At 41.3% G+C, this 24,893-nt stretch overlaps 1 protein-coding gene across 1 annotated transcript in view; it reads left to right on the forward strand.

Moving 5' to 3' along the window:
- SPTBN5 (spectrin beta, non-erythrocytic 5) overlaps positions 1-20,304 on the forward strand; it is a gene marked incomplete at its 3' end in the record, with an annotated part of 99,051 nt that extends 78,747 nt beyond the window's left edge. The window contains exons 49-67 of the mRNA XM_082000514.1: positions 951-1,088; positions 1,817-2,073; positions 2,243-2,429; positions 5,402-5,614; positions 6,009-6,205; positions 6,793-6,997; positions 7,662-7,856; positions 8,970-9,125; positions 9,635-9,852; positions 11,536-11,725; positions 12,692-12,868; positions 13,687-13,791; positions 14,655-15,275; positions 16,272-16,343; positions 17,855-17,941; positions 18,365-18,456; positions 18,652-18,737; positions 19,215-19,350; positions 20,130-20,304. Coding sequence (XP_081856640.1) covers positions 951-1,088; positions 1,817-2,073; positions 2,243-2,429; positions 5,402-5,614; positions 6,009-6,205; positions 6,793-6,997; positions 7,662-7,856; positions 8,970-9,125; positions 9,635-9,852; positions 11,536-11,725; positions 12,692-12,868; positions 13,687-13,791; positions 14,655-15,275; positions 16,272-16,343; positions 17,855-17,941; positions 18,365-18,456; positions 18,652-18,737; positions 19,215-19,350; positions 20,130-20,304 — 3,507 coding nt within the window. The remainder of the gene's footprint in view (positions 1-950; positions 1,089-1,816; positions 2,074-2,242; positions 2,430-5,401; positions 5,615-6,008; positions 6,206-6,792; positions 6,998-7,661; positions 7,857-8,969; positions 9,126-9,634; positions 9,853-11,535; positions 11,726-12,691; positions 12,869-13,686; positions 13,792-14,654; positions 15,276-16,271; positions 16,344-17,854; positions 17,942-18,364; positions 18,457-18,651; positions 18,738-19,214; positions 19,351-20,129) is intronic.
- Between the last annotated feature and the right edge of the window lie 4,589 nt (positions 20,305-24,893).

Consider the following 24,893-nt stretch of genomic DNA (forward strand, 5'->3'; position numbering starts at 1 on the left):
CCCCCTTTTTAAAAAAAAAGACTTTTAACCCCTCTGTGTGCAGACACAACAGGTGGGTTAAGGGGTAGAGTTACAATTCTCTCTGAACTAACCTGTTTTTAAAGAGTAATTTACACAATCTCTCTCTCATTATTTCTTGATGCCCTGTCTTTTTTGTTAGCAATAGCCTTACTAATTGCTCTTTAGAGGAAACTAACATCTGCTGTCCTGGTACAGCATCCTTCTCTTGCTATGCCTCCTCTTCCCCATTGCAAAATGTAGAAATAGTTCAGTTTAGCTTTCTAAAGCAAACTTGGTCCCACCTTAAGGATATACCTACAGAATCTTCTACCTGATGGAGGTCTTGCAGTGTCCCCTCTACCTCTTCTTCTGCCAACTTGTTAAGCATCTGCAGCTCAGGGATTAGAAATGCAGACAGACTCTTACAATACAGTGGTACAGCGGTACATGGTTAAAAGAGGTTTTATTTACCTCATACAGTGGTTTGCTTGTATGAGATAGATAGTTCACTCTTTTAGCATGCAAGGAAGGTGATAAAAAATGATAGGTGGCTGGGCAATCTCAAACAGTGATCACAGAATGTGGGACATCACAGAAAAAACTGAGTGCTTGCAAACTAGGCTCCCTGCCAACTTTTAGGCAATGTAGCTGTTGCTTAATGAAGATTCTCTTTACCTTTTAAGTGTCTTCTAATATTGTTTTCTAGCATTTCAAATAATTTTAGAGGACAGAAAAACAGGAATATCAGTCTCTGCCCTAGTTTCAATAAGCACTTTGCCTTTATCTGTTTTTTCTTCGTCTCTGCAGCCTCTATCAGTTATGTCAGGAAGTGATGGCTGCAGCGGCCCTTTACATAATAGTGCCAGCAGACGTTGTTTATGGAGGCAAAAGCGATATATTCTGGTGCATTCAGCAAAGGAAGAAAACTTTGACTGTTCTCTCTGCTATAGGAAGGGGAGAAGATGCTCCGTGAGAGGCACTATGCCCCTGAAGCCATTCAGTCCAGACTACAAGAAATGGAAGAGCTATGGGAGGAACTGCTAGCAAGTTGCCAGGATAAACGGGCCAAGCTGCAGGATGCTTACAAGGTAATACAGGGATGGCAGTCGCTGGGTCTTGGTGTCATTTCCAGAGATAGCACAGCTGCCTTGCTACACGTCTCATCTACGAGTGTGTCACGATACAATCGGACTTGATCCCTCAAGACCATTAGAGCAAAGAAACTACTAAGTGTGGACGGATTGAATGGAATCAGCAGGAGAATTGGAGATCCCTATGGAGGGAAACGGATTTGTAGGCTGTGTTCCCTTCTGCTTTGTGCTGCTGATTTAAATCAGGATTCCAGAGAGGGATACTGAGGGAAAATGTGCTCACTCATGTATGTCAACTCTCTGCATCTGCACCAATGGCATCTTTTCTGCAACACATTGAGAAAGAAGCTCACAGCTTCTTTTCATTCTATCTCCAGGCACATGATTTCTCATGACTGTGAGTTTTGCATGGGTTGTCAGACACTCTGTGGGCATAAAATAGAGCTCTCCCTTTAAATGGCTTCCTTTTAAGGTACTGTGTCCATCATTTGCATTAGTGCAATGCAAGTAAGATTAGCTCTTGATGTTATCTACATCTGTTCTTGCGTTCACTCTGAGTGAATTCTCTTCTTCATTTGGATGACCATCATATCTGGCAAGAGTTCAATGAGCACTGGGAAGCTTATCCATGTTTGTGTGTAATTCTTACTGGAAGTGGCCAAGATTTTTATATCATATTGTCTGTCCTAAAGGTTTAATGAACTTTTCTTCCTGCTTGTCCTCAGGGCCTTCATTTTCAGCGAAGTGTAGAGGATATGGAGAAATGGTTGGAAGATGTGGAAAATGAATTGAAAGCACCATATAGTAACAATGATCTAGTGGTTTTGAGCAGTCATCTGAAGAAACAAAAGGATCTGGAGGAAGATATTGCTGGCCATAGGGACCGGCTGCAAGAGCTTGTGGTCACAACTCAGCAATTCCAGAAGGAGAAGCATTTTCTTGCTGACGAACTAGAAGAGAGAGTGGATCAACTGGTGCAGAGGTGTGTGAGCGCCTGGCCTGTCTCCTGCCATCTTTTTCCTATTTTTATCAGCCTTTTTCTTCCCTGCATATTTTTTTTCTTTCTTTCTCTACATCATTCTGAAAAGAGTATTTTGCATTTATTCCTTATTAATCTGCGGTCCTCATTGGGTTCCCTTTAAAACCTACAGATATAAAAGTCTACGTGATCCTCTGCAGGAGAGACGTGGGAGTCTGGAGGCAAGCAGACTTCAGTACCAGTTCTTTCGAGATGTTGATGAGGAGTTGGCCTGGGTTCGTGAGAAGCTCCCCATGGCTTCCTCCAGGGATTATGGCCAATCCCTGCCAACTGTTCAGAGTCTACAAGAAAAGCACCAGGTAATGTCATGTGAGAACCATTCTCAATCTTTAGAATCAAAGAGAGAACACAGAATTCAATTTGCCTCTGGCAAACTTCAGCTGCTGTGCTTTGACTAACAGGAGTCATGATGCCAAGGGTTACTGATAATAATAGCATTTTTCAAAGGATATGTCTATGACTTGGCAACATATGAGATTCCATGCTGCTTATCGTTGCAGTGGTGTAGGTACAACATCATATGCTTTTCTGTGGACACATTGGTGCTTTCTGTGAACTGAGCTCAAAACCTGGCCTTTGCAATACAAAATAGATCTTACAAACTATTGCACATGCTGTCATAGCTTCTTTGAGCAACACATGTCCTAACAAATATGCTTTGAAACTCAGTAAGTACATTAAAGCAAGCTCATTGCTCAGATCACAGAATCATTAAGGTTGGAAAAGACCTTTAAGATCATCAGCTCCAACCATTGATATCTTAGGATGAGCTCCCAGGAAAACATCTTTCCTCAAAACTCTTTCTACTCTAGAGGGAGGGAGTTAACAGGATATTATGATGATCCCTAGCCAACATTCATTACAGTGGTAGCCTTCAAGATAGCTGCTGAATTATTTCCAAGGTTCAGATGAGCTATCAGAGAAAGCAGTGCCTCATCTCAAATACCAATAAAACAGCAGATGCCTTCCTAATTATTTTTTAATAAGGAGTACTGTCTCTTTGCAAACACAAGGTGAAAGAAAAAAAAAAATCCTGCTAATAGTTTCCAGCAGCTATTGATATTTAATGTTAGCAAATGACAGCCCACTTAAGTGCCAGGTTATGCGGGGAAAATCTGTGCAATCTGCAGTAGTTCTGGGAAAGACAGAACATCTTATAAAGTGGAAGTGTATGTGATATATATATGGAGAGAGAGAGAGAAAGTCCAAGTATTTGGTGCAATCTACAGGTCTACAAATAAAAATCTGAACTTACAAAAACTTTGAAATGTCCCCAGTGTAAAAAGTCAAGGCTGCTACAGGTGACATACTAGGACAGGGATGAAGTCTCTTAAAAAGTTGATTTATCCTAGGTATACTCACAATTTAATGAAGAATTGTAAAAGATTTTTAAATTCATCTTCCAGAATATTCCTGAGTAAGATTCATGGGTATATCCTGAGTAGTTTGCACCTTCTTAGTATTCAGTGTAATTCTCATATTTGTAAAAATTCTGTATTTAAGCAAGATGCAGTTGGTGACTTTGAGATTAAACAGTAAGAACAAGAAACTTGTTTCATCATGATTAAAAGTATAAATGCTGTTATGTATGCAATTACTCCTAACAATTATGAGCTGATTGACATGGTAGGGAAGTAATTAGGTTCATGGAAAAAAGTAATGTTTGAGCAGAATTAATCTGAGAAAATATTTGGGATAACTGAAGGAACAGTGGAGATACTGCTTTAGGCTGCAATTGTCTTTGTGTTAATTGGCCAGGTCTCAAAATATTTCAATGAACTGTGAGAATGAGAGATACAGACCATAATACCAGTGCATAATAAAATGCTGATTCTTCCTGCCATTTTGCTTCTTACTCTCCTGCAAGCAGGATTAAAATCTAAGCTTTAAATTCTCAATCTTTTAGTAGCTAGAGTCTCTACACTTTTTTTTTTAATGTTGGCTTACAGGTAAACAAATGTCAGAGGTAACATAACAGTCAGGAATTGAATATGCTATTAGTTCCACTCTCTATTTTTTGTCTCAATGAGTCAGATGTGCAAAATTCAGTCCTTGGTTTGTTACCACAAAAGAGATTGTGCATTAAATGTATCAACCTAAAAAAACCTCAAAATACTGTCTTGCAAAACTGCATTTACACACAAATATAATATGTGTATGCACAGCTGCTTGGCTTGGAACAGTGTTTCCCCTCACTCCCCCCCTTCAGTTGGGGTTTTTTTTTGTTCCTCTTGTTATAAATGAAGTACTGTGAATACACGTTCCTAAATGTTCAACTGCAAAGTTGTTCTTCATGCTGCTAGCTTATTATTAATACACGGTACAAGATGTTTTATAATCTTTGCCACTGGATTCCATTCTGCTGGGGTCAGATACGGTATCACTTTTCAACAACATAGTGGCTGGCTTGAAATTAATAGGGGGAAGTTAAAGGCAAGATTAGAATCAGAGCTCTTTTCTAGCCAAGTCTGATACTTAAAAAGCAACTCCTCTCCTCAGGGAGGGCATCTCTTCTACCTTAACACAGCACTGCAGCCTAACTCTGAAACTGCCTGTTTCATAGCTATGAAAATAAACAGAACAGTTGTAAAATGGCGGGGTTTGTGCTCAAGATGCTCAGACATAGTTAGCCATGGAATGCATTATCTGCCCACAGACAAATTGATGGCATGGTCCTTGCCCACCCAGGCAAATATCATATGAGGGTGTACAGGGAGGTATGCGTACAGTTTTAAAATCCACCCATCTTCAAAAATTAATTTCAAGTAAAGTCTTTGAGAACTGGTTCAGGAAGTTTTCTTCTCTCCTTGTCCTCTGAGCTGCCTGGTAGTATGTGTACCCACAGTGTTTGCAATGGCTGCTGTGCAAAGCTGCATCTTCTACAAAGGTTTTGGCAAGTGATAAATACTGATGAGCAGGTGAATTGATTGTTCTTCCCTAGACACATTTTAATTCAAGAAACACCGTGTAATGGGTTGGAAGTGGAATTTACAGATAAGAGGTTTGTGGTTAGAACCTCTTCCCTTCACACTCTGAGGTGGATACACACCAAGGTCCAAAATTCACGACTATATTTTATTTCTATAATCAGCCCTTCACCCCAAAAAATCCTGCCACTCCACTTTGAGCATTCACTCAGACTTTGCACCTCTGGCCCATCTTCATGTATAGAAAACAGATTTACAATGGAATTACATGACTACATTATCTAGTATTAAAATCTCTATAGCTTTTAATTTTGGTCTGTCATTTTACTCTCTACTCTTTCCAGAATTTGGAGAATGAGATAAGCAGTCGAGATGCTTTGACCAAAGCAGTGCTCAGTACAGGGCAGAAACTGGTAAGGGGAGGCCACTCAGCCTCTCGCAAGATTATGGAGCATCTGAAGGAGCTTGAGACTTCTATAGAAACCTTGAAAGCAGAGGCTCAAGAGCGGAGACGGCGGCTCATGCAGTCTTATGAGGCCCATCTGTTCCTGAATGAGGTAAAGATGGTTCATAAGAGATTTATTTTGGTCTTTCTTTGCTTAAAAAGACTGATACCTATATTGTTGAATGGTTGCAAGTGCTGAGAGAGGAGCAGAATTCATACTGTCCTGATTTTTCATATCTGTTAAACATGGATACAGTGGAAAAACAACAGTTACTTTTCCAAGTAATTGCAGTGAACCACGACAGAGATAAACATGTAACTGTAATTATTGGGTTCTGGGTACACTTTTTTTTTTGAACAGTGTCTGCTAGATTGCATTACAGGGAGGCAACTAAGCTGCTCTCTATTTTCACTGATGTGTCTCTTTGGGCACTACTGCTTTCCAGTTTTCTTTGTCTTGACCTAAATCACAGCTATGTTCAGGCTCATCCCTGTATTTTACACAGCTACTGGAAGTGGAGGCATGGCTGGCAGAGAGGAGCTTCATTCTGGAGACCTCTGATTATGGGAAGAATGAAGAATCCACACAAGTTTTACTTCGTAAACTTGAAGCTACTAAGCTGGACATGGATGGTTTCAGGCCCCGGATCGAGAAAGTGCAGGAGACAGGTGCCAGTTTAATAAACAAAGACAGCCCAGAGAGGTAGGAAAGTGAAAACAGGCTTCTGCTCCAGGTCAGAAATGCCCAGAGAAGGCAAATACAGAAAAGTTCAACCTTCAGTAGCTGTTTGATGGCTCATTCAGAAATATGATTTCAGGGGTCATCAATCCCTCTTTCACCACCATCACACACAGTCAGCACCAGAAAAGCTTCATGATTGTTTCAATGTTTTAATGACTGTTGGTTTTTTTACAACAGGCCAATTAGTACAGATCAGCTTCTTTGTCCATTGTCTATTCCTAGGAACTGTCATCTAGTTCTTGTTTACTCATAAAGGTTTGAAAAACACTGTGCTTGGAAAAGGAAATGGACATTCTTGACAGTTCATGTTTTTCGTTGCCAGTTTGCTTTTATATCTGGGGAGGGGGAAGTGAAAAGAGCAGCCATTCGTATGACATACTTTAATTTCCTGAACTAGCTGGTTTTGATGGCTTGGCATAACTCACTCCATGATGTTATCTGGTTTCTTCTATATTTTGAAGGCATTGCAAATTCAACCTCTCAGAAAAGGCAATGTTCAAAAACAACAGTAAAACAAAGGCATACCTTCTCATTCTTGTTCTTTGCAGTCCAGCCATACTTTCAAAACTCCAGGGGATCCTAGCAGACTATCAGTCGCTCCTACAGAAGGCTGAGACACAGAGAAAATGCCTGCAAGAACAATTCCAGCTCTATCAGTTTGAAAGAGAATTCCAGATGGTGGATACATGGCTTTCCAGTAAACAGTCTGTAGCAGAGTCCAATGACTATGGGCAGGACTTAGATGATGTTGAGGTAAAAGCAAATAAAAGGTATTGTATATATTGTATGGCAAAGCAGGAATATATTTGCTGAAATTTTTGTGTAGCTGCTGACAGTGAAGCTTGTTACAGTGAGGTAGCATTCTCCAACAGAAAAAGTAGGTGCATCAGAAAGTTAGCTTTTTCTTGGGATAAGGTAAGGTCAACACACTTCACTGCTGTCCCTGATTATAAATTTGACATGCCTAAAAAATGTGACATGACCAGGGCCATGGTCTTGCAACAATTTCAGTGGAAAACACTGGGATTCAGCGTTCACATCTCTAGCTGCTGATTTCAAGGATAAATTTCTCCTCAGGCCACACAGTGCAGAGAGGTGTAAGTCATAGTGTCCACTCCTCAACAACTGCTGCTTATGTGGACAGCCTACAGGTTACGTTTCTTAGCTTTTGATCTGGGCAGCATCTGTTTGTCAGGATGTGGGTGATTTTTCTCTGGGACATAAGATGTTAAATGATCATGACAATAGATATCTTCTTCTGACTCCAGATCATCTGTGTTTATCAAGTGATTTGCACTTGTGGACTGAATTACATAACTTTTGTGTTACAGTACAGAGAAAGTGACTCCTTCTACCCTTCTCATAGAGGTAGGCAGAAATACTTATATCTAAGTCTGTGTCCCCATTTATCCCACAGGTGCTGGAGGAAAAGTTTAAAGATTTTGTAAATGAGGTGAAACCTCTGGGACATTCCAAAGTCGTCTCCTTAAATGAGTTAGCATCTAAACTAGAGAAGGAGGGCCACAGCAAGATGGACATTATCCAGAAGAGAACAAAGCAAATCAATGAGACATGGGAGAAACTATGCCATGCCATCCAAGCAAGGACAGAGGTAGGAAATACATGAGAAACTGGGGCATTGAATTCGCTGCAGTTCCCCACGTCCTTCTTCCTTTCACAAACCAGTGCATTGCTCATGTTGAAACACAAGTTTTGTAAGAGCAATGGGTAAATTATGTTCTATTCTTTCTTGATCCATTTCCCTTTATAGCCACTGCTTACCCTACTGTTCCTGGCAAGGCCTATACTTGAAAGATATTTATCAGCCTAGAGTAATTCTGTTTTCCTTAATTCACTGCTAACTCTGGTTTCCTTAAAAACTAAGCCAATCTAATGGTTTACCACCACTAACAGGAGGCCAGCTCTGGCACTCATTGGACCCTTTATTGAACTACTTCAGCTTACTAAACAAGATGAAAACAAGATTTTTTTGCTGAGTTAGTTACTCAAAGTCAAAGAAGGGGTATGGAATAGATGGTGATAGAGGACACAGAGCCAAAACCCCTACCTTTTGGCAGCAGTTAGCTGTTAAATCAGCTCACCTCCTCTCATGAAACTGCAGTCACAGATGTGTTTAGAAAAGCAGAGAGGACACACTGAACTCAACATATTTGTTTGCCTTAAGGAGAACATAAAATGTCAGATGTCCTCAACTCTTTTTTTCACTACATTTACATACACTTTTTGCTTATGAAGTAGCTCAAGCTCATTATTGTCTGTTAGCAGCAGTAAATGAATGACAATTGTTAATATATTGTTTGAATCTAAAATAATATTAGAACATTATTTAATCCTCTCATTTCAGAAAACCTAATTCACTTAACTCCTCTTATTTTCTGTGTTTGCCACGTCGGCCTCTATTCCAACCAAGTTTCTGTGGTTGAGAGAGTTTACCTTTAGAGGGTAATTCATGCTCTCCATCTTGATCATTCATCTTATGTAGGGATAAATTGCTCTTTGGAGACATCTGTTTCTTTCCATTGACAAAGAGGACTTGGGGAAATTAGGTTAGCTCGAACACCTCACTTTCAGATGACTCAATTAGGAAGGTGTTTCAGTCCCACTCTGGTTCAGCCTGTATTGCACTAGGACATATTAGGGTTGCCCTTTTTTGTGCCGCAGACATGATATATAGTATCATTATTAAATTGTTTCTTTATTCCAGAATCTAAGAGCAGCTCAGCAAGTTCACCAGTATGATCACGATGTGGATGAAGTAAAGAGCTGGATGCAGGAGAAAGAGGCAGTGGTGGATATAGAAGATTATGGATATGATCTTCCAGGTGTACAGACACTTCTCAGCCAGCTTGAGGGAGTAGAGGTAAGGGGATCTGTCATGAAGCAGTGGCAGAAAAGCATAAATGGCAAAAAGAGGAGACTGATTTGCAATCCTCTCAAGTGCCTTGTTTGCAGGCCAAGAAAAGGTAAATTTATTGCACCCTGAAATATTCTTTGTGCCTCACAGAAGGGGGCCTTTTCCTCCTGTTTTTAACATTGTGATATTATTAATGCTTTTGCTTCTAAGGATGAGCTTCTCTTCTAAAATCTATTCCAAATTGTTATTATAATTGCAAAGGTGTCATCTGAACTACAAGAGACTTCAGCTCCACACTTATCAACTTAGTGTCACATCTAAAGAAGCTTCTTTGATGTTTGAGGATTAATTTTAAAAGGCATTAGGAGGAAACTGAGAGGAAAAGTCTTAACAGAGTTGTATTTCCAGCCTCTGTGCAGGCAGTGGCTAGAAAAGATATGCACCATCTTTAAAATCTGCTTTTGACAGATGTAAGTAATGACTTGGTCTTACAATCCATTCTGTTTCGGTTCCAGAGAGATCTAGGAGCCATCATGAAAGAGCTGGAACGGATCCGGGGAGAGGCTTGGCACCTTAGTCGCACGTACCCTCAAGTGAAGGAAAACATCATGGATAGACTCACAGATGTGGATAAGTCCTGGGAAAACCTGGATAAGAAGTTTCTGGAGAGGAAGGCAAGACTGAGCCAGGCAGAACAGGTCCAGCTCTACTTCAATGACTGCAGGGAGCTGATGTATGTGTTGGCCCTTAAGTTTGGCAGTGGGCCTTATTTCTTGTCTTTCCCATACAGGATTTTCTAAATTATACCTGTCAGTTATTTGACTTGTGTCCCAGGTACTCTGCAGCTTGCTTGCAAATCTCTCTGAATAATCACAGAATCACAGAATCATTAAGGTTGGAAAAGACGTCTAAGATCATCAAGTCCAACCATCAACGCAACACCACCATGCCCACTAAACCGTGTCCTTAAGTGCTATGTCCACATGTTTTTTGAATACTTCCAGTGATGGTGACTCCACCACCTCCCTGGACAGCCTATTCCAATGTTTGACCACTCATTATTTAACCAATGTAATCATACATTTCATCTTCTCAGCAGCGCTTCACGGAATTTACCACACATCAGAGGTGATCATGCCACTCCACTTCAGCACAGTATGCATGACAAACCCACATTTTTAGACTGTTTCCTAGACTTGGAGAATTCCAGTCTTGGAGAATTCAGTCACTCTGGATAGATTTGGCAGTCTCACAATTCCAACTGAAAATATTGTTGATTCTGTAGGAAGACGAGGGAGTCTCTGCTAGATAGTCAAGTAATTTGTACACCAGTGCCCATTTTTCTCAGAGTCAAAGCAACTACATTAAAAACAATCTTTTAGAATAGGCTGGCACTTGCTTAAGTACCAAAAGTGTTTTGCACGCATGTATTTAATGCCATGGCCCATATGCATACATTTTTCTGTCCGTTCTTATTAAGGGTCAGTTTTTTGCAAGAATTCAATTGCTGGGAAATTCCTTTTTTTTTTTTTTTTTCTTTTTAAATCTGAATTAGAACAAATGTTGAATGTTTAAAGTATCTACATAACATACTTTTTAAAAAAAGATATGTTGAGGTAAACATTTCATCTTGTTTAAATCAATCATGCCAAAGTATCTAACAGCAGAGATCTAGTGTAAAAATTGAGGTAACTCAAAGTGGCAGACCAAGATTAAAATATTATATTTTAGCATTTTAATGTCATTTTCATTAAAATTGATACATTTTTGATGGAAATTGTGTTTCTTAAACAGGATTTCTCACAGAAGAAATATGGACATTTTTAATTCAGTGTAGTTAATGAAAGAGTTAAGCCATGACAGGAGTAGAAATACAAAGACAGTGAAGCGGTTACCACTGACTATTGGACATTTACTATGCTAAGGGATAGATCCTGAGCTCAGGTAAATCAAGATGCACTGGTTTGTCAGTTGAGGCTCATGGAGTAGAAAATTTTCCTTAAAGAGTATCTATCAATATGCTTCTTTGCATGAGTGCTCTGTATGCATATAAAGTACTTTCATGCATGGTGATAAGGTTAGACGGACATCTGAAAGTCTCTGTGTCCCTCTCCCATGTATAAAAGTACTGCAAATGTGTACAGCCTAGGCATTTGCAGTTACAGTTCTTTCTGAAGATCTGAATGCACAATGCTTCAGAAGGCTATGTGTTGAAACAGCACTGGGAATATTATATCAGGTTATAAAAATCCATACATGCGTGAGTGAACCTTCATCAATGTATTTGTATATTCATATCCTTCATGAGCAAATAAAAATCTGTATGCATGTGTCCGCAGCCAAGGATGTGTGCATTCCTGATTATCCAACAGATGCAGATTCCTTCCCTTTTTACCCTTTTGACTGTACTCTGTAGGGCCTGGGCCAACGAGATGCATGCACTAGTGATATCTGAGGAACTGGCACATGATGTCCTGGGAGCTGAACTGCTTATCAAGCGCCATGAGGAATACAAACGTGAGATAGAGAAGCAATGGCTAAAATATGAAGAAATGCAGCGGGCAGGAGCTGACCTGATGAAGAATGGACATTTCATGTCTGTGGAGGTGTGTTGATGAGTTAAATATTTAACAAACAAGAGTAAACAAAGGCGGCATTAAATAGGCAGGAGTTGCGGCTTAGTCTCTCTTTCAAAACAGAAGAACTAAACAGGACAATCAGGTTCTCTCCTATTAAAAGCTGCAGAATTCGTGTAACATGTAGAAAAAGAAAACAACTTTTAAAGTTCTTACTCCTCTAAAAACTGATTTTGAAGCTGACCGTAAAAGAATAGTCACTGGATTGATTATGGCTATATGGGGGGTAGAGAGGTATTACGACATAAATGAGATTTTAGCATTTAACTACACAAGACCTAGGATAAAACGTATCACAATTCAATCAACTATAGGAGGGAGTGACGTCCCTGAGTACACCAGAAGATATGTAGTTCTTTAGAAAGGTTATAGAGCTGAAGGGGCAAGAATGTTAACACTTCTGTGATCCTATTATCTATGTACCTTGAGACTTTGACCTTTGTAGTGGTCCCAAACTTGTCTTGATACTGTCAGTAGATCCAGGGATCACACCATCAAAAACACCTTCAGAATTTATGCAAGATTACATTACTTCTGTTGTAGAAAGGATTCCAGAACTTTCCCCAGTTTAAGGCTCTCCATTGTTGCCTTGCCATAAATGGATGTATTTGTTGAATCTTCTCGTTCTCACTAGTTCTGTAATACAAATTTCCTGGGTATAAAGTTTCATTATGGGAAAGCATGTAGCAGAATATTGGTCATACAGTATGTGAAATATGCATTCAATTATAATATATAGCTATACAACATACTGGTTAAATGAATTGAGGTAAGAAAAATGAGGAGTCAGACATCCTTTCTAACTTATGTTAACACCACAAAGTTATCTAGAGGTCATCTTCTGGATCATGAGGGCAGATTACATGCTAGTGGGCTGTCACATGAAAGTCTGATTGGATTTTTCACCTCCTGGCATTGCAAATGTTATTTTTCTAGATTGAAGAAAAATTGTTAGAGCTGTCAGAGCTGATGAAAAAGGTAAAGGAGAGCTGGGACATGAGGAAAGAGTTATATGAAGAAAACTGGGAGATTCAATTGCTCCGCAGAGAGCTAGAACAAGCAGAAGCATGGCTGGCTGCCAAGGAGAGTTTTCTTTCAGATCCTAGCTATGGGGTGAGTAACAACAGTGCAACACTATTGAAATGCTTCTTAGCATATAAAGACTGCTTGGGGCACGTATGAGCTCGGGCCTGAAGTTAATCACAATCTAAACAGTAATGCACCCTTGAGATTACAAAGGGCAGGAGTTCTTTCCTCTTACAGAAGTGAGCCCAGGATGGCTGCTGCCTTTTACATGGTGATGGGCTCCAGGAGGTGGTGGCTTCCAGGGAGTGGTAGAAAACTGGGGAGAATTCCAGACCATTTTTTCACATAATAAGATAACTTGCAGAGGGTTCAACCTTCCCTGTCATGCTGAAAGTCTATTTTGAAAGGAAAAAGTGTTTTTCCCCACCTTGTATTGGGCAGTAGCATGATTTGCACAGATGGCTTGATAGCTTGCTTGTAAATTCCTATTTAAACACCAGCATCCATAGTTTTGGAGTTTCTTCTCATTGTTGACTATCTTCTGATGGTTTGTAAGATGGAAATCAATGTCATGAACTCAGGTATCGAAAACTAAACAGAGAACAAGACAGAGGTTTAACATGCATGTGTTGTAGGGCAGGAATAAAATCTGCATCTAGCACAAGCTGGAATCCAAGTACTTGATCTGTATGTAAACAGTTATGGTTGGAAGCCACGGTATCACATGGCTTTGCAAAAAAAGGTTGTTATTTGAACTCAGACTACCAAGGGTTTAGACATTCAATTAGAAAAATTTCAGAATCATCATTTGACTAAATAAAATGGGTAAATCTGAAAAACCTAGGCATAATTTCTTCTGATGGATTTGATTTTGGACTTCTGTATCTGATAATTTTTCCTTTCAGGATTCAGTGTCTGAAGTAGAGGAATTACTGAAGAAACACCATGATTTTGAGAAGATGCTTGCAGCTCAGGAGGAGAAATTTGCTCAGCTCAGCAGGAAAACTAAGGTGAGAAGTAGAAAGTTGATGAGCCGTGTATAAGACAGGATGATGTGGTTCCTTGAATGCTTGGGGCTCAGTCACTCCATGTAAGAATGAATTCCCGTGCTGAGATGGAGTAAATGAGTGACCAAAGCTGAGATATTGCAGATAAAGCAGCTGAGAACAAGACCTTTATGTGGATCAAAAGAGTCCAACAGAGGATAGCAAAGGGCTGAACATAAAGGGAGACCAAGGCAGACATAGGCCTTTGTTCTTCTGGCATCAGACTTCTACACTTCTACATAATCAGTGGATTGTATTAAGTACCAAAAACATTCGGTCAGCCTACCAGATGCTGTTTCAATGGGTTTTTTTTAAATTATTTTCCTGAAATAACCAGCAAAACATAGCTTTTGTGTTTGGCATTAGGCTAAAAAGTAGTTTAACTGAGTCTGCCTTTTGTTCAGTGATTTGCAAATTGGCTACATGAAGGGACAAAGGCCCTGCACTCTAAAATTTTCTATGAGAACACCCCTGGATACTCACTGTTCCTACAGCAAACAGAAAGAAGCAGTGCCACCAAAGAGAAGCATAGTTTCTCTAGAGCTTATGAAAGACTCAGCCTCTAAATAACTTAGCAAGGGCAGGATTCACTGCATTTGAGATTAACTGCCATCAGTATTCATCTGCTTGGAAACAAAATGCTCTCTGCATAGCAGTTGAGTTCAGTTCTAACTCTAAGAATGCCAATGGAGGTACAGGCCTTAAAATTCAATGCCAGGAGAGTATATTTGAAAAACTATTCCTGCTTAAAATAAAAAAAATCTTAGGTAAGTACCCATGAATGTAATTAAGGTAATTTTTCAAAATGTAATACTTGTGTCCTACAGAGGGAGATGAATCTTCTGAAACAAGTGGACACAGAAGACAGTGAGCAGAAAGATAAAGGCAAAGTTTTACGGGTTCCCTCTCTGAAAAGAAAAACATCTGACAAAAGGAATACACCGCCAAAAGTGACAGAGATAAAGAGTACGACACCACTGCCATCTGTGCCCTTACCCAGCCTGTCCTGGAGGGTCCCACTTGAAACTGTTTTCTCCCCTGTTGAAAAGTTTCCATCACCATCCCAACAATTCATTGCTGGGGCAATCCCAGAAGTGCTGAGCAGCAACAAAACAGAAATGAAAGTTGAGAGGCAGCTCAGTGAGATTACCACACCACGTACACCAAAGATGGTGGGCCCACAATCTACATCTTTGGAAAGTCACAGTTCTTTAAGCTCTCCTTTATATCCTGCTCCCATAAGCCAGCAACGCAGCAGCAGTTTGTCAGAATCATATGCCACAGGCCTTTTATCACCTCAGGAAAAAAGCGCTAGAGGCTCCTCTTTCTCCAACCTGCAGACAAAACTAATGGCAACTGCACCCAAGCCTGGCCAAAGGTCACTAGATAAATCACCAAACTTACTGCTATCTAACTCCTCTTGGGAGAGATTAGAGAATACATCTTCGGTAAGTCCCAGGGGTTCTCAGTTCCCATTCTCTCTCCTCACAAAACTGCTGTCCTCTGCTAGTTAAAGTAAGGAAATATAGGAAGTTCTGTATGAAAGTCATAAAGAGCACCATACACTGGGCATTTCAGTGGATACACTCATGGATCCGAACAGCAAGAGGCATTTTATGTGCCTTTGCAGTTGTTACTTTCCAAAAAGATAGTTGACTTAAGCAGCCAGGTATAGCTTAAAAGCATTTTTAATTTGCTCAGCTTTATAGCCTAGGTCTTGACAACTGTATTGGTTTCTGTTTTAATTTCCCAAACTAGAGGTTATTCGTGTTGCTGAATACTCAGGAGAGCACTTAAGGGCCAGGAGATGCTGTCTCACAAAGAGGCAAGACTGCTGGTTTACCCATACCCTCTATGTGAGGTGGTGGTGCTTAGTGTTCACTGAGGTTAGAAGTCAGCGGGAGGCAGGACTTAGTGGCACCCTTGCCAAAGAGCTGACCTGGTGCAAGACTAGAACCAGCAACTCCTGTTTGCTCACCTTGGCAGGAAATGCACTGTTAACTCATGGACAGGTAAAAATTGTTCCCTTCCCCTCTTGCACTTTGAGAGGAATGTGTTTGTCACATACTCAAGTGTACTAGTACAACACTATACATTAGTGTAACTCAGTATTATTGCAGGGATGGTATGAATAACTTTAGCAATTTAAGTTATAAATTGTATTTAATAATATAAAATTAATATGAATTAATTAATACACTATGATAGAGCAAATTCTATGAGCAAATTGTTCCAGAAGGACATGAATTCTCTTCTTTTAGGTAGTATATCAGAGATGTGACTGCAACCTAGAGAGGATTTCTAGCTGTGCTGTGAATGTAAAGGCTAGAGGCAGTAGAGATCAGTTTCTCCGTGTGGAATTTATCTAGAAAGACTTTCAGAAATTATAACATATGTTTAAGAGCCATTTTAAAGTTAAACAGCAATGCTCTTATGTGTCTCAGGTTTCTGCAAGTCTCCAGCACATGGAGGGATCCCTAGAAAAGAGAGACCAGCTCCTTCCAGGAAGACAACAGGTAGAAACAAATGCCATCACTCTGGGTTAATTCATCTTTCCTTGAGTTATAGTCCAGATCTGGTCTGACTTCTTCAGGATAAAGTCTTGCTGAAGAGGAGCTCAGGACTGTGGGTTTAATTCAGTTACCACTGAAATGCATGAGGAAGTGTCCACTGACTGTGGCAGTACCTGATCAGGTCCTTAAGAGAAAGACAATGGAATTTTTGCCTGTCATGGGAATCATGCAGAACAGGGTCTGTCTACATTTAAAGGATTTATGAATCAGAGCCTAGGCTGTATGAACATGTTAATTATGTTCCCCTAATTATAAATACAGGTTTCAATATATCAACTCAATCGGGGGGAAGGGGGGGAAATCAATATTTAAAAAAAAAATTGAAACACAAGCTTCAAGACCCTGTATCAGCATGTAATGGTTTGTTGACAGAGGAAGCCCTCACATGCTCCCAATGCTTATAATTTCTAACTGTGCTAGAAGGGAATTAAGTTTTCAGCTTATCTTTGAAGAAACAGTTTGTTTAATCCAGGGCTGAATGGAACTGAAATCTAAATTCTCATCCTGGGAAAGCATATCACTTCAGGTCAGTAGGCTAATGATCATAACAGGGCAGGAAATTTTCTAATATTCACCACCATCTGTAGGCATCTGAATGTTTGTTGAGGTATTGAATGTAAACAAGTTGTCTTGGATTGTTTGTCCCATAGAATATTTCCACTGAAACTGTTAACTTGAAAGATATCTTTAAAAAATTGAATCTGGTACGGACTCTATCTTCTGGAAGAGAAATTTAGTTTTTTCTCTCTTCTGGATATGCTGAATTTAGTCTGCTGTGATACTGAAATTCCATATTACCAAACAAGAAAATCTATGACTTAACTTCCTCAGGACTTTTTCCTTCCTTTTCCTGAATGACCAAATTGTCAACTTGATTCACTGGCATAACAAAATAAGAATATACGCAAATAATCGGGTCCTTCATCCAGAAGGGTCTCATGGCACTAGGCTAACCCTTCAGTGGTACATAGTTGGGGTAGGAAATAGCAGCTACTTTTGCACAGTGTTCAGTACCATTCCACTGGGGTTAGTTTGGGAAATTAAGCAGAATTCAGCTGCCACATTAGGTTGAAAGCACGCACTTAACAAAACTAGACTGTGCCCAGCATTGCATCTGGGAAAAAAGTGGAGCTTTTCATGGCCAATAAGAGACATAACTTTGATTACCCACCTTCTCTAAGGGATGTCGTGACCACAACACAATGTGGAGTTGCTTGCACCAAGTTATGTCATTTATTCAGTCCTGACTCACAGAGAGACCCTTCCTGAATCACCCACACCAGAAACTATAGCAGGTTCTGTTTTTCTAGGAGATAGTCATGACTGAGAGAGCTTCTGTGATCATAATCTGGGCAGCTCCTGTCTTACTGTGGAAACTGCACATGAAAGATTTCACTACTCCAATAAAATATAAAACTAATAATTGGATTTTATTACCATTTCTGTTCATGTAGCCAGGCTCAAGGTCTTGGAAATCCTTCTACGTAAAACTTGATGGATTAAAGCTTGATTTCTATAATGATGAAAAAGAAGCATCTGAGGTAATTTGGGTTTTGAATCATTCTAGTAATCTCTGTGCTTACCTATGTAAAAATACATTTAAAAGAAAATAGAGTTATATTCACTTTGGTTTGGGGGTTGGGTAATCATTTCTCTTTCAAATGTCAGCTGAGTGAAAACTCAACAACTGTTCGACTGATACGAACTATATGACAGAATAATAAGCTTTTGGAAATTTTCAAACATATTCCTTAAAAAAAGTATCTTATTAAAGAATTGCCTTCAAGGTACGATGCAATAGTCCATTGTTCCTCTGTGGTTCTTCCTATTCAGTGATCCTAGTCACAAAGTTAGAAGCAGAAAAAGATAGTATGGGTGTGTAGTCAGCCTGCAGATTGGTATGGAATTGAATCCTAGCAGAAAAGACATAGAAGACACTTTGTTTTAATCTCATCTTCCTTTAGAACATATCCACACTCCTGTCCCTCAGCATTCCTGGTGCCAAATGTGAGAGGCTGGTAAATTACATCAGGAAAGAGAACGCCTTCATGTTGCAGTAAGTCTTATGGAGAAGTGCACTAATAAAAACCTACACAGCTACCTGTACGGTTGTATTTGCCTACAGCCACCTAAGACTGTATGTTGTTAAGAGGCATAACTGAAATGTCTTACAGTGCTTGCCCCACTCATAAGGACAGAAGGTGTAAGATAAGACTAACTAGAATTCACCTTCTCCTGTCCTTATTTACAGGCTGAGAGACGGGGCAGAGTATTTCTTCGCAGCACCTTCTCAGACACTGATGGAGGACTGGCTGCAATCACTACAGAACAATATAGGTACGTTCTCACTTCCTTCAAGAATGAACTGTGTTTTTAGCAAGTGATGGTGAGAGAAAGAGAAGAGAATGAGAAGGTGTCCTTAGTCTGGGGCATTTTGAGCTGTCCTTTTTGCCTCTGTTAGACAGTACACAAGTCATCTGCCACCTTGTGATGTAATGACCTGTCAGGAGAACGCCCAGGGTAACTTGCAAAGCAGCCTTTCAGTTGTACTGCGGCTGGCATCAGGTTATTCCTAGGGAGAGGCCTTGCCCAAGGGCCGTATTCATCGTTATATGAAGGAGTTGCTTCAGATCTTGATCAACAGCTTTTCTTCTGAATCTAGATCTCTTTCTGGACACCTCACTAGGTGGAAAGGGAGCCAAAGCACAATTATAACAATGATGGTCAGAGAAAATTGTTACGGACCCAGAAATGGCAAACTCTGCCTCTCATACTACTTCAGAAGGTTTTCATTTGTGTTCTCTCACTCCGCAGGACACAGTAACAGATCACATTCCACAGTGATGGTGCAGCCTTTCACCCCAAACACAGAGACCTCCCAGACAAGACTGTGGGACTTTCCAGACAGAGACTCTGCTGAAAGACTAACCAGCAAAATCTCACTCCTGAGGTAGGGGCTCTGTGCCGCAAGGTTGAACAGATGCCAATGCTGTTTGTGTTTAGGTAGCAGTCACCTACAAAAGGAGATAGCCATGATGTCAAGAAGTCCCACTCCTCTGTCACTAACCCAGTAAAATACATTATTTTTGAGTATGACCCTATCTTAAGTAATTTGTGTCATTTATGATGTGCCACAGCCAGTTTTTAAAAATGGGCCTCACTATATTCAGCTGTATCCTGTCTGCGGTTGATGACTCAAAATTGGGATACCTGGAGGAATTCTTGTATCACCTATTGCAGGCATCAAAGTTATTGAAATAAAGTATCTGATCTGAAGACTGGGTTACCTATATGCTCAACGGAGAGACACTTGTTCCAACAGATGAGGGAGTTGGAGCAGGAGTCTGCAATAGGTGCCTTGGATTTTCCTCTGAACATTCTCTCCAGCAGGGTCTGAAAGGAACCCAGCCTCTTAATTTAAGGAGCCAAACCAGTTGTCTAAAGCTGCACTGTTTGAATACTTTCCTCAAAGGGTGTTTTGAGAATCCAAACACGGGCATAGAAAACACAGACACAGCCAAATTCAGAAATTTGGCCTGTAGTGTATACCAATTTCTGTTGCATTTGGAGTCTGCAAAAAATCCTACAGGCTATGATGTGAAATCCTAGTCCCTCTGCCTGGTAGATTTTTGCTGCTGAGCTAGATTCCTAACAAGTTCTCACATATACAGAGCGACTTAAACTCCTCTAGATTGTACCTAATTTTCTGGTGATGCCTGTTGTTGACAGGAGAACACCTTCCTTCAAAATCAAACCGGAGAGAGAGTCTGCAGCATTTTCCAGAGATTTTAAGGAAGATGTGACTGCAGTGACACGAGCCTCCATCACCACCCTAAGCCTAGAACAAAGTGGTAATAAAACAAAACTGCTTCCATCTCTGCCGGAAGCCGGAAGAGAAAAATGATATTTGCCTCTAATACCAGACCCTTCACCATTATATTTTAACCCAGCCCTCTGGAAAAAATGTATTGCTATGTTTTAAAGTAATCACTACCCTTGGAATTTATTTTAATTATGTATTAAATCTAGTAAAGCCATTAAATATAATTAAACAGGACTGCATCTGGTATACTTTTGTGTATACAACAACTCTCATTCATCATATCACCTAAGTGGTATCTACTCCAAGTTACTCTTTCAATGGAAGATCAGAAGGACCTTTAAGCCAGCCAGCCCAAGTGAAGTGGCTCTGCGAGACAGAAAGCGGAGCAGAGCACGAGGTGCAAGCTGTGAGTGAACAGCAACCACCTGCAAGCAGCTTTTCAGATATCAACAGATAAGATTGAAGAGGGTTGGGCACTCTGTACATGACAGAAGCAGAAGTCTCAAAGGGAATGTTTGTTGTATAATTCCCGCAGTGTTTTGGAGTCTCCACTATCTTTCATTTTTACAACACATTAACCAACAATTCCCTAACTATTTGCCAATTCTTTCTGGATAAGTTACGAGGAAAAGAAGTCCTGCAGTGTTACTCATTTTTAATGGAATCTGAAACTAAAATAATGCATGAGCAATCAATCTTTCAGTGTAAAAGGAGAGGAAAAGCAGAATAGCAAGGAGGAAGTCTAGTCCCCAGACCACTGCTCTCAGAAAGACCAAAAACCAGGTTGCTTAACAGCCTATCAGGAAGCTGGTTTGAGTAGGAATTATGTAATAGTCTTTTGGGGAAATATGGAGGAAGGAAAAAACATGTCCTATGATGCAGCAGCAGCAGCAGTGCAATAAAGACAGGTGACCACATCAGTACGAGCCTGTTCTTTTTCCAAGTAGTATCATGCTTACTTGGAAAAGATACTGTCCCTTGGGCTAAACACAGAAGTGTCAGCGGGATGGGACCTCTGAAGGACTGTAATTCAGTGTCTTACTCAAAGCCAAGTAATCATCAATACCAGACCAGGTATGGATTTGTCCAGACAAGCTTTAAAAACCCTCTGAGGATGGCGATTCCACAGTCTTTCTGGGTGACCTGTTTAGTGCTTGCTCCTCAGCAGTTGAAGCTGCTGTCATATTGTCTTCTCTTTTGCCAGACTAAGCAAGTGCAACTCTACCAGTCACCCCTCATACACTGTGTGCCCTCAAACGCCTGATCATTGCAGTATAGGCCTCCACCCCACCCATTTCAGTCTCTCTGCTCCCCACCCTTGAAGTGGGCTTCCCCAAACTGTTCACCATATTACATGTATGTCCTCGTCACCCCTGACTAAAGGGGGGTTACACTCTTGACATAGCCCATTATGAGGTTTTCTTTATTTGCATGCTTACTCATAGTGACCGTGGCATCCACTGCAATGGCCGGATGTTTTCAGCAGAGCTGCTACTCAGGCAGTTGCTGCGCAGTCTGTGCTGACACAGGGGCATATTCTGCACCTGGTGCTGAGCTTTGCACTTTTCCTTGTTCAACTTCATGAGATTTCTGTTGGTCCCATCCTCAAGTTTGTTTGAAGTCCTTCAGGACTGAAGATCTGCCATTTGTCATGATGTCAGCCACTCCCTGATTTTTTAGTATTGTCCCCAAATGTACTGAGGATGTGCTCTACCTTGCTGTACAGCTCGCTGCTGAAGTCAGTGGGACAGGACAATAGGACAATATTAGTCACAGTATTTACCGCAGAATACTCCATTTGTCACCAGCCAATGTCTAAAAGTCAAGTCAGTAATTGTTGCCATTGTAGAAGGCAGCTCAGACAGTTTCTAAGCTACCTAACAGTCTGTTTATCCAGCAAGAGTTCCACAACTTCCAGATGAGAATGCCCTTGGAGACAAGGGACAAGCCTTACTAAAGCTGAAGTACATTACATCTACTTTTCTCTACATGACCAGATACCCAGTCATTTCACCCTGAAGTGGGGTAGGTTGGCCCTGGTTGAACATCAGGTGCCCACCAAAGCTGCTCCAAAGGGGAGTGATAACTCCCCTTCTCAGCTGGACAGGGGAGAGAAAGTATAACAAGAAGCTTGTGGGTCAAGATAAGGGCAGGGAGAGATGATTCAGCAATTAGCGTCACAAGCAGAACAGACTCACCTTGGGGAAGTTAGTGGGATGTACTGCCAATCAAATCGGAGTAGGGCAATGAGAACTAAACCCAGATGTTAACACACCTTCCCCCACCCCTCCTTCCTGGGCTCAACGTCACTCCCAATTTTCTCTCTCCTCCACAGTTGCAGTCAGTTCATCACATGTTTCTGCCACTCCTTCTCCTCAGAGGGAGGAATCCTCACACTCTTCCCCTGCTCCAGTGTGGGGTCCCTCCCACGGGAGACAGTTCTTCACAAACTTCTCCAACCTGAGTCCTTCCCATGGGCTGCAGTTCTTCACGAACTGCTCCAGCCTGGGTCCCTCCCATGTGATGCCATCCTTCAGGAACAGGCTCCTCCAGCCTGGGTCCCTCATGGGGTCACAAGTCCTGTCAGCAAACCTGCTCCAGCGTAGGCTCCTCTCTCCACGGGTCCACAGGTCCTGCCAGGAGCCTGCGCCAGTGTGGTCTTCCCATGGGGTCACAGCCTCCTTTGGGCATCCACCCACTCCAGCATGGGGTCCTCCACAGGCTGCAGGTGGACATCTGCTCCAGTGTGGAGCTCCATGGGCTGCAAGGGATGGTCTGCAGGGGAATCTCTGCTCCGGTGCCTGGAGCACCTCCTCCTCCTCCTTCTTCACCGGCCTTGGTGTCTGCAGAGCTCTTCCTCCCATATGTTCTTACTCCTCTCTCGAGCTGCAATTCTCTGGTTTTGGGGGTTTTCTTCCCCTTAACTGTGTTATCCCAAAGGCGCTACCACCATCACTGGTGGTCTTGGCCAGTGGTGGGTCCATCTTGGAGCCGGCTGGCCTTGGCTCTGTTGGACACAGGGAAAGCATCTAGCAGCTTCTCACAGAAGCCACACCTGCAGCCCCCCTGCTACCAAAACCTGGCCACGCAAACCCAACACAAAGGGCAATTACATGGCCCAAGCCTGATGTTCCCTTAGTAAAGCCATGCTGAATGTTCCTGATTGCTGCTTTGTCCTTCATGTGCTTGGAATGAAGTCCAGGAGGACTTGCTGCATGATCTCACTGGTGGCTGTGGTGAGGCTGACTGGCCTCGTATATAGTTTACCAGATCCTTTTTTGCCTTCACATTGAACTGAGGTCATGAGAGACCTCCTCCAGCCACCATAAGGCTTCGTAGGTAACAGAGCAGCACTCTCAGAGCCACGGAGCCTGCTAGTGCAGCACTTACTGAACATCTAGCTTCTCTAAGCAGACCCTAATCTGTTGCTTCCCCAATGCTGGGTGTCCCAACTCCTTCCCTAACCATGCTGGTACACACAGAGGCCTGGGACCAGGCTTTACCTATGAATACTGAGAAGAAAAAGAAGAAAAGAACAAAGAAAAAAAATGTATGGAATAACTCAGCCTTTTCCATATTGTCCATCACTAGGTTTTCTCCTCCATTTTCCTCCCTAATGGGAGACAGAGCAGAGAATTGGAACAAATTAGAATAAAAACTTGGGCAATAATGCCATGAAATCGCTGGATTAAGTAAGTGACTAGGTATGTTGGACTGAATCTCTTCCTACAGGGAACCAGACAGAACCTTCTTGATGGCCAGACACATGCACACCCACACACATGCCTGCACACGCGTATACTTGTGTGAGGAGACACTCGTGTTCCAAACTCGCCCGCCCAACAGTGATGCTGTGTTACTAGTTCCTTTTCAGTGGCTAAGATGGATTAAGGATCAGAGTTCAAAGACGAGGCCCTAAACTAGGTCACTGACCCCAGTTAAAGAAGTTATAGAGCCTGATAGAATGAGAAAGATATGATAGAAAGGATAGAAGAAGAAATGGTAGAAAGGAGAAACAAATGAAATAAAAAAGTATCTTTTAAAAAGTTTTTTACTGTGAAATAAGAACATGGCCTGCAGGCATTTTTCTGAATAAAATGGTCTCATTCCTTTCACAACACTGTTGTGTTGGAAACTAGACGGTAAGTCAAAAGTATATAGCGAGAGAGAGGAATGACCATCTAATCAAACGGAAGCAATTTGCAGAAAAAGGTTGTCACCATTTTCAGAGATTGAACTGTAACAATCCAGGTGGCCAGAGCTGCAGGCCTGTGCAAGACTTCAGTCTTTAAATTGTTTGAGCTTAATACTGACAAATGAGAGGCATTAGATGCTGTCAGGTCTGTACCTCACTCCCCGGGATCGTCGGGCACACCAAATTGCCCTACTGTGGTCTTAGATGAGATCAGACTAAGAATAACTAACTGCAACCTGATCCCCAGTCTCCACAGATGAAAGATAATTGCACTTAATGCTTTGTCTCATCTTATGATGTTTTCATGCTCTATTTTTGCCTGGAGGTGCTGATGTAAAGGACCCATTGAATCGGCTGTGCAGTTTAGGGCAGCTTCAGCGTAACAGAGTTTTTTTTGTAGCACTCTGAATGGCACTCACCAAAGTCACAGCTATTGAATGTAAGCAGTAACCTTAGTCTATGATCTGACAAAAAA

The sequence above is a fragment of the Phaethon aethereus genome (assembly GCF_964289735.1).
Source record: "Phaethon aethereus genome assembly, chromosome: 5".
NCBI lineage: Eukaryota > Metazoa > Chordata > Aves > Phaethontiformes > Phaethontidae > Phaethon > Phaethon aethereus.